The 10,027-nt window shown below is 44.0% G+C and overlaps 1 protein-coding gene across 1 annotated transcript; it reads right to left on the bottom strand.

Moving 5' to 3' along the window:
• Positions 1–6,510: 6,510 nt before the first annotated feature.
• On the bottom strand, positions 6,511–9,184 carry C1H8orf82 (chromosome 1 C8orf82 homolog). Its single transcript, XM_044658320.1, has 3 exons — positions 8,981–9,184; positions 7,941–7,989; positions 6,511–7,185 (listed from the first exon to the last, which is right to left on the bottom strand). Exons 1-3 carry the CDS (start codon positions 9,173–9,175, stop codon positions 6,740–6,742), a joined length of 690 nt encoding a protein of 229 aa, XP_044514255.1. The 5' UTR covers positions 9,176–9,184; the 3' UTR covers positions 6,511–6,739.
• Positions 9,185–10,027: the final 843 nt, after the last annotated feature.

The following is a 10,027-nucleotide window of genomic DNA, read 5'->3' as shown; positions in this document are numbered from 1 at the left end:
AGGTTTCCCCAGCGGCAAGTGTTCAAAATCTTCCAAATCTCTGGCCTAATACTCAGACTAAGGAGTCAGCACCACGGACAGCGCTCTCCTTAATCAATGCCTGTTGCGTGGTGGAATCAACTAAGCACTGCTAATGTGGGTAAAGCTGAATTGGGTGTTGAGGAGGAATGTGCCAGGTTTTGGCAATGAGGCCTATAGAAGAAGAGGGAGCCCCCAGATATATGGCAAAAAATTCAGGGGAGGAAGGAACAGTCAGTAAACACGCAGAGACAATCTCCATACATAGTGAAGATCCCACTAGTGTAAAAGATTTGTTGAAAAACACTCATGCAGCTACATAAAACAGTGGTCAGGTGTGTGGATGCTTATGTTTACACAGGTATGCAAATAAGAAAGGATACAGATGTGTACATATGTGTATACACTGTCTTCTGCAAAGAATTATTGTGGAGAAATGTATTTTTATGTTTACAAAGTACTTTCTCAACAGTTTTACATAACTCGTAGAACAAATATTATTGTTCACATTTTACAGATAAGGAAAACAGGTTTAGAGAGGGCAAGTCACTTCCTCCAGGGTCATATAGCTAGTAAGTGACAGATCTGAGACCAGAATCCAGATCATGGGGATATAAATTAATAGCTGCAAGAGGGGGCAGCTAGGTGGCTCAGGGGATTGAGAGTCAGGCCCAAAGACTGGAGGTCCTGGGTTCAAATGTAACCTTAGGCACTTCCTAGCTGTATGACTCTGGGCAAGTCACTTAACCCCCATTGCCTAGTCCTTATCTGCTTTGGAACCAATATGCAGTATTGATTCTAAGACTGAAGTTAAAAAAAAAAAAAAGCTACAAGGGACCTTGGAGATCATAAAGTTTTAACCCCCTTATTTTACAGGTTGGGAACTGAGTCCCAAAGATGTTGGCTAGCTTGTTCACTGTCATAGAGGTAGTAAATAGCAGTCAGGATTTGAAACCAGATCTTTTGATTCTAAATCCAGTATTCTTTCCCCTGGGCCAGTAGATTTTCCAAATTAAAAAAATTTTTTTTCTATTAAAAAAAAGAAAAAAGAAAAAGAAAACCCTTGTGATGAACATAGTCAAGAAAAAACAAATTCCTACATTGGCCATGTTAAAAAGTCTCATTCTGCATTCTGAGTCCCTCACTTCTCTGTCAGGAGATTGGTAGCAAGCTTTATCACCAGTCTTTTGGAATTGTGGCTGATTAGTGTTTGTGTTCTTAAATGTCAAAATTGTTCATTTTAGTGTGTTATTGTATAAACAGTTCTGCTCACTTCCCTCTGCATCATGTTATACAAGTCTTCCTAGGTTTCACTGAAACTATCCCTTTCACAATTTCCTATAGCACAATTCCAATACATTAATAATTTTTGAGCCATTGATAGGTCCCCTTATGTTTCCAGTTGTCATTACAAAAAGAATCATTAAATTTTTGTACATATGGGTCCTTTTCTTCTTTTTTTGAACTCTTTTGGGTGTTGGGCCTAGTATTGCTATTTCTGGGTCAAGGGGCATACATATAATTGCTTTCTCTCTGAATATACACACACATATAAAGTGATACTTTTATCAGACAAACTTGCTGTAAACATTTTTTTTCTCTTGGTTACTTATTTTCTTTTTTTAATTTTAGATGCATTGTGCAAAAACTTAATAACTGCCCATTTTATCTTCTTCAATTCCCTCTATCTTGTTTGGTCTGTTCCTTTCCTATTCATAGATCTTTTCTCCATTAATTCATTTGAGCTTATCTTGTGAGATACTGGTCTATACCTAGTTTCTGCCAGACTATATTCATTCAAACCCTATGGCCTGTGGTCATTTGCTTTTTTGTTGTTATCTAATTTATTTCACTGATCAATCTATTAACAAATACCAACTCATTTTGAGTATTGCTTTATAGTATTATTTGGGATCTGGTACTCCTAGCTTTCTTGCATTCCCTCCCCCTCCTCCATATTTCCCTTGAAATACTTTACTTTTTGTTTCTCCAGATGAATTTTGTATTTTTTTTCTAGCCCTGTTTTCTTTGGCAATTTGATTGATGGTATTAAGTAAATCAATTTAGTTATTGTAATTTTATTATGACTAACCATGAACAATTAATATTTCTTCAATTTATATTTCCTGGTGTCTTGGTAGGTAGACCTCAGTAATGGAATTTATTTCTTCTTGCTGGACTTTGTTAGTAATATACACATACTAGTTGATTGTAAAGTCTACAAAGCTACGGGCTTGTTCTTATTTTTGTATTCCTAGCCCCTAATCTTTTTTTAAACCCTTACCTTCTGTTTTAGAACCAATACTATGTATTGGTTCCAAGGCAGAAGAGTGGGCGAGGCAATGGGGTTAAGTGACTTGCCCAGGGTCACATTGCTAGGAAGTGCGAGTTCAGATTCGAACCTAGGACTTCCCATCTCTAGGCCTGGCTCTCAATCCACTGAGCTACCCAGCTGTCCCTCGACCCCCAGCCTCTAATCTTCCACAAAGTAGTTATTTTGTTCCCTGGATTAAAAAAAAAAATTGAATTGTCTCATCACTTTATTGTTTGGGGTGGAGTTCCACCCGTTTCTAGGGCTCTTCCCACTAAACTAGTACTTTGTAAACTGTTATATAAATTATTTATCTTTAAGAGGCACTCAAAGTGAAAAGAACACTGGCCTTGGAGTCAGGAAACTAGGTTTCTCTTTTTAACTCTGCCCCTTTTACAAGTCATAAGGCTGGAGGGTGTGATGGGGGTGGGGGGTGGGGGGTGGGAGGTGACGTTACTTTCCTCCGAGATCCTGGATTTCTTCATCTGTAAAATGAGGGAAATCTTTTATATTTTCACTAAAGGCTGTAATGCAGGATTTATGCAAGATCTCTTGCATTTGCAAAATTACCCTAGGCAATCCTGTCAGTTAAGAGAATGGAACTCTGGCCAGCCAGGCGCCAGTCCCAGGAGCTGACAGTTTGAGCTGGGATTATAAAAACTCCTGCAGAACCAACCTGGGGATTCTGATTTCCTTGACCTCACCCAGACTCCTAGCTACCCCTGACTTCCCCTTGGGGACCCTGGGAGGTTGAAGGGAGGTTTGGGTTGTGGAAAGTGGGCAGGATTTAGATTAGGGCAGCCTAGCAACAGGGACACCCCTAAACCAATTCATCAACTATATGTCTAGCTGGTGGACGAAACATCAGGGCAGTGTTAAACTATCTCTGGCTGAGGGCTGGTTCCCTCAGCCTGACCTTACCTTCCAGGTCCATAGCCAACACTTGCCAGTTGCCCCTAGCAACAGCCTCTCAAGAGCCCTAAAGCCTCTTACCTCAGTTTTCCCTTCCCTTCCATGTTAAAATAAAACCCTTAGCCTGAAACCGAGTTTCTATAATTATTATAACATCATCTTGGGCTAAGGGGATGAGGAGAGGGGAGAATAGCAACCACTTGACTTTAAAGGAAGTACTGGGCAAGCATCCATTGTATCCAGGAAGTGTGTGAACTTCACTTCCTGTTGAGTTCTGCTTTCACTCCAGCAGGGAGGGGCCCCTCACTCTCAACCTTAAAGGAGCCTATAGGTAGCAGGTAGACTGATTGGGCATCACAGCTCAGGCTAGACATCACAGACAGTCTCAAATCACCTGCTACTGTAGTTACAGGCTCCTGGGCCCAGGCGACTTACTTGTACCACCAGCTCCTCTATTATTAACCAAGTTATCCACCTATTACAAGGCCCCCTCCTATGACTTGTTGTGGCATGAGGGTGACCAGACCTTCAGACTGCCAGAGGTATACAAATTCTGGAAAGTTTTACTGAACTGGAAAGACTTTGAGTTCTGGTGATGAACAATGTGCCTGCTCTTTGAGCACCAGTCTGTGTGATGAGCTTCTTCATTAGATGGCTGGCCATTAAGGGATGAATTTTTGGTTCTAGCAACTCATGAAGAACCATTTACTAAGACAAGGAAATTGTTGCAATCTCTGTTGAAGGGAAGATCCACTAGATCACTGATTTCAACAGTGCAAGTATTCTAATAGCCATAGTTCTCTCCGATTAAACAAGCATTTATGAATAGATCCTTGAAGTACTGAAGCAACTAATATTCGCATCCCCTCCCTCCAGGCTATTGTAAGGAAAATGCTGAGTAAGGAAGAGCTGCTGTTCTCATATCCTGATGTAAAATGTACAGAGATCTGTATGCATGTAGGTGAGTGAGGCACTGCTAGACCAGCTCTGAGCAGTTCAATTCTATAGTCTCTTCCCTTTTCACATCCTGACAAAGGCCAATCATAGATTACTTCTGTCTAAGACAACTTTGTTATTTAATCTTAACTAGGTACATACACATCAAGGCAAATGTATTACTTCTCCCTAATTCTCTACGCCACTCTCCAGAAGATGTTCTAACCCCTATTTCCCGTCTCTCATTTCCCATACTACATCCTTCCTCCATCCTCTCAGCTGGGCCCTCATCTTATAATTTACCTTACCCCTCCTAAAAACTTGTTTGCTTCAAGTACCCTTTTCTCCGAAGCACCTGACATCACCTTCCAACCCTTCTTTTTGACTTCAGTCTGATTAAGAGGTGGCCCTTTTCCATACCAAGACCAACACGTCTACAGGCACCCTTCCTGTCTTCTTCCCCATTTTGGTTTTTAAAAGATTATTACAAAAATGACTTGCCTGCTCTGGAAGGGGGAGGGAAAGAAAATGAATCATGCAAGCATGGAAAAATATCTAAATTAAAAAAAATTGTTCCTCACTATCATTCCACCCTACCCATCTTCGATCACTTTCTACTTAGTAGTTCCTCCCTTGATGTTTATTTATTTAAAAACCCTTACCTTCTGTCTTAGAATCAATATTGGATATTGGATCCAAGGCAGAAGAGTGGTAGGGGCTAGGCAATGGGGGTGAAGTGACTTGCCTAGGGTCACACAACTAGGAAGTGTCTGAGGTCAGATTTGAATTTAGGACCTCCAGTCTCTAGGCCTGGCTCTCTATCCACCCAAACCACACACCCCTGCTGTTTATATATATATACACCCAGTCCCCATTCTCAGAAATCCGTTATTAGATCCCACCATCCCTGCTACATCTGTCTCTTTTTTTCTTAACCACTTTGAAGAAAAACAACAAAACCAAACTACATTTATTTATCAACTTCCTCTCTCCATCTCTTCCAAGCCCTTTGTGATATATCCCGACTTCATCATGCAACTGAAATTGCTTTCTTCAAAGTTACTAATACTCTCAACTGCCAAATCTTTAAGAGCCTTTTCTTAAACGTCATCCTTCTTAATCTCTGTGGCATTTGGCAGTTTACTACTGGCTCTTCATGGATGCTCTTCTCTTGGTTTTTGGGACATTGTCCTCTCTGGGTTCTCCTACCTGCCTGACAACTATTTTCTTTGCTAGATAATCATCATTCATGTCAAAGCCACTGTAGGTGTACCAGATAATTATCTCGGGTCTTATCTTTTCTCTCCATACTTTCACTAGGTGACCTCATCAGATCACATGAGATATGTAAAGTGCTTTGCAAACTTTCCAAGCACTATCTTGATGCTATTATATTAGGTAAAAAGGTTCAATGATCAACTCTATGAAGATGTTGCCCACTTTTAGATAGCTAGCCCTAGTTTCTCTTTTGAGATCCAGCCATACATGGAATCTGCCTATTGGATGGAACTCATTATCTTTCACCCCTCCCAAAAATCTATTCCTCTTCCTTGCTTCCTATTTCTATCAATAGCATCTCGGCCCTGCCTGCTGGTTGGTGAGGTCTGTGACTTCAGTTTATATATCCAATTGGTTGCCAAATCTAGCTCTACAACATCTCTTGGATTTGAATTTTTTCCTTTTACTCACACAATCATCCCTTCCCAAACTACCTTGTATTCATTTTGTATGTATTCTAAATATACTTATATATGTACATATATTTGTCTTTCCCATTGCTCTTTGAGGGAAGGGGCTATTTCAGTATTGCCTTTGCAGCCCTAGCACCTAGCAGAATGCCTGGCACAGCAATCAGTGCTATGGGGAGGCAGGGCAGGCATGAGTAATTGGGGCAATCAGAGAAGACTTAATGCTGATTGTAAGCTCCATGACAGCAAAGCTGTCATCGTTTTTAATGTTCGTATCTTCAATGCTCAGAATAAGGTCTAGCCTGAAGTAGCTACATTTCTTGAATTAAGCTGAATTCAGCTGTGGAAAGTGTGAAGCCTGAACCATCACCGTCTCCACCCTCAGGGAGCAGTGGGCTAGGCCCAGGATGGTTACACGAGGACAGGCATGAAGGCACGTTCATTTAAGGCCATGTCTTGGCTCCCTGGCATGGTGCAGCAGTAGAACTCTTTATCGGTATTGCCCACGATTCCCCAAGATCATTCCAGAATACCTACTGCCAGGAGAATTGCCTTGTTCTAACTCTGCCCTGCCCCCTTTCTCTTGTTTATTAGTGGGCTTTACCAGCCTCAGTCACCAGAAGACAATAAGTACATCACAAGAAGCACTCTCTCTTAATCCTTGTTAAGGTGCCTTTAGCCCCAGGACCTATCTTTGCTAAGGGTCCCTCCCACTGCCCTTCTCAGCACCAGCAATCTCCCGGCCTTAGGTGGGAGTCATGTTCCTGAGAGTTATTATCTGCTATAGCTTGGACCAACATTTTCCTGATGTCTACATCCTGGGGCAGAGGAAGCAAAAGCAGACAATGGGTGAAGGAGAAGGGGGTACAATGCTTCAAGGCCCATTGGATTTAGAAAATAGGGGTGCAAGGTCCATGGTCAGGGGATATTTCTGGCCTTGCCACAAGATATGGGTGGGCAGTGTAGCTCCTCCTGGTGGATACTGGAAGCAGCTGCTGAGCTCAAAGGCCAGGGAAGAGCGGACTAGCCCCACACCACCAGCCAGTTTCGGGGCTGGGTGATAAAGCCGTCCATTGGCAGGGAGAGGCATCAGTCGAGCAGGCTCAAAGGGTATAGCCAGGGCCTCACCTGCTCCACCATAAGAGAGGCGTGGAGGCCCTGGGCCATCTGCCAGCAGATGTGTGAAGACCACAGGCAGGTCATCACAGCGAATGAAGTTTCGTTCACGGCCACAAAGAGAGACAAAGGGAAAGGTGTCTTCATAGCGACCACTCTGGTTCTTCCTCAGGCGGGAGAAGAAGAAGACGAGGAACTGCCGGTCTGCAGGGTAGAGGAAGGTAAATGGAAGAGAGAGAATTACAAAGTCAAAGAACACTGGAATTTGAAGATGGTCTGCATCTTCAACCCCTCATTTTATGTTTACTGAAACTGAATCTCAGGATGCAAAATAGACTCATCAGAGACCCCATGGCAAGTCTTGGGGTGGGACTTAGGGACAAGGGGCCTGGGGAGAAAGTCAGGAAGGGCTGGGCACTGGGAGAGGTCACTATTATTACTGAAGCCTGTGTTGCCCAAAGAAAAGCCTATGTGCTGTCAGGGAAATCTGGATGTTAGAGGATCTGGGTTTGAATCCTGCTTTTTGTATAATGTGGGTAACCTGGACAAGGCACTTGACCTATCTTGAGTCGTAATTCTCCTCTAAAGGATTACATGATCTAAAGTCCCTTAAGGCTCTAAATCCCATCATGGTCAGCCTGTACAATTCTTTCTGGGCAGAGAATGCTCTCATTAATAGCCAATATAAGTATTTTCCCCACTTCAGGTAGACCAAGAGAGTGGGGAGAATGAGGGAGGTAAGTTTCCTGAAAACCATTTCCCGTGGAAGAAACCTTGAGAAGACCAGGCCCAGCACTCATTAATGCTGATAGCTGGGGAGCTCATTATCCATCAGGAGAAGGGATAGAAAGCAGGAGGGTCTGGGAAGGGACCTGGGCTTATTAACTGGCCTAAGTGGGTCTCAGTGTCCTGATGGAAAGGTTTGGGCTCAGCGAGGGTTGGAAGTGGGTAGGTGGTACCTTTGAAGCAGGTGATGAAATTCTTCACTTTAGCATTGTCCAGGAAAAGCTGCAGGACATGGACAAGGGATGGAGACAAAGAGAGAGGGATAAGAACTAGACTTCCTCTCAACACAGGAAGGAAGAGTGGTGCTGATTCAAGAGGGTGTGCACTGCGTATGCTTGAATGTGATGTAGACAAGCATATGTGTCTGTGTGTAAATGTGCCTGTATCCCCTTGGTTTTTGCAATACTATTTTATTGCCCCTTTAGGCATGATAGTATTCTTTGCATATCTAGTGCCTATCACATAGCACTTGAATATTTCAAGGAGATCCATGATGAGATGATGAGGTATCTCTCCCCTGATTACAGATTACAACATATCTGAACCTTCTTTCCCCAGGCAGTGTGTGTGTGTGTGTGTGTGTGTGTGTGTGTGTGTTGCCAGAGATCCTCCATAGGAGGAGCCATCCCAGGTATTAAGCCACTTCCCTCTAGATCTTTTGAGATTTCATAGGTACTGTCTATCTGTCATTATTGCAACATGACTGTCTCACCTCATGTTGCTGATTCCCTTTTCTAGCATTCAAATAAAGGTTTTGTGGGGGAGGAAGCAATTCGGAACCATTAAAAGTTCCACATGCAATTTCCCCTCAACCTCCTCGTCTGTAATTCTGGATCTAGGTCGACATACCTGTCATGTGGGATGATAGGCTAACTGAGGGACAGGCATTTTTTCATCCATTTGGTTATTCTAGGACAGTTATTAGTCTCATCTCTTGTCTTATTCTAGGCCACTGACCGACCTTGTGAGCAAGGCGGGGAAGCTGGATGACCAGGCACGGCAAGCACTGTCTCAGGGGCTGAATTAGCCAGAGTTGAATTGAACTGCCAGAGTATATGCAGCTTTAGGGGCCTGTGTAACGCGCGCGCCTCTCTCGGTCTCTGTCTCGGTCTTGGTCTCTCTCTCGCCCCCCCCCACACGCAGGACGCACGCACGTGGGGTCGGCCCCGCCCCTCTGAGCTCCTCTTCCACCCCTCCGGGCGCGCCAGCTCACCTGGCCTTGATGGTCAATGTAGTAGAAATACTCGCGGGTCCTGGGCTCGGGGCTCTGACCCTGGGTGTAGGAGGGGCCCTCACCACAGCCCACGCCGCTGGCCGCACGAGCCCCGACCCCGCGAGAAAGGGTCAAGGTCAGGGCCAAAGGCAGAGCCCCACCTCGGAGCCTGATGCCAGCGCTTGCCGGAGACATTCTCCCAACTGTCTGACCCCAGGTCGCTCTGGCCCGGCCTCCGGAGCCGGAAGTTGCCTGTCAGCCACGGACGGATGAGGGGTGGTGTTTTGGGAACACTTGTCTCCCGGCACCTGACACCCCTTAGTCCGGAGTTCCGGGGAGGAGGGGGAAGGAAGAAAGGGAAGAAGGACGAGGTGGAAGGGGGAGGAGAAAAAAGAAGGAGGGGGAAGGGAAGTGAGATGAAGAGGAAGAAGGGTCATATATCTTGGTTCGGCGGAAAGAATTCTTATTACTTATTTGAAGTTCAAAGACCTTAGAGCAAGTCACTGTTGGAAATATTCTGAAGCTTGTTTACACCTACCACATGCTACTTTCAAGCAATCTCATTGCTCTTTGATTCTTTAGAAATTAATGGTGTTTCAAAATGTATCTCTCTGGGCCTCAGTTTCTTCATTTGTAAATTGGAGATGGGGAAGTATGGTCATTTGGCCATTTGTTGTATCTACTATGTGGCAGGCAGTATAGAGGATTTCTGAGGTTCCTTCCAGCTACGCATCTATGATCCTCAGGGTGTAATCCCCATTTTTTCTCACCCCCTGGGGAAATAACAGATTCAGCCTCCTGATAGCTTCTGGAATGCCTATTGTACCCCTCCTGCCTTTAGCCTCAGGTTTTTTGTGTTTTGTTTTGTTTTGTTTTTTAAATCCTTACCTTCTGTCTTAGAATCAATACTATATTTTGGATCCCAGGCAAACAAACAAACAAAAAAGAGTAGGCATTGAGGATCAAGTGACTTGCCCAGAGTCACACAGCCAGGAAATGTTTGAGCCCATATTTGAACCCAGGATCTCCAGTCTCCAGGCCTGGCTC

The sequence above is a fragment of the Gracilinanus agilis genome, chromosome 1 (assembly GCF_016433145.1).
Source record: "Gracilinanus agilis isolate LMUSP501 chromosome 1, AgileGrace, whole genome shotgun sequence".
In the NCBI taxonomy this organism is placed as follows: Eukaryota; Metazoa; Chordata; class Mammalia; order Didelphimorphia; family Didelphidae; genus Gracilinanus; species Gracilinanus agilis.
Note: the sequence above shows the minus strand (reverse complement) of the source record. Positions and strands in the feature narration are given on the sequence as shown.

Excerpts from the sequence above, each read along its gene's own strand:
- C1H8orf82 (XM_044658320.1), bottom strand. The coding sequence starts at position 9,175 with ATGTCTCCGGCAAGCGCTGGCATCAGGCTCCGAGGTGGGGCTCTGCCT. Across the intron at positions 7,990-8,980 it reads ACATTGACCATCAAGGCCAG|CTTTTCCTGGACAATGCTAA; the intron begins GTGAGCTGGCGC and ends CATGTCCTGCAG. Across the intron at positions 7,186-7,940 it reads TTTCATCACCTGCTTCAAAG|ACCGGCAGTTCCTCGTCTTC; the intron begins GTACCACCTACC and ends TCTACCCTGCAG.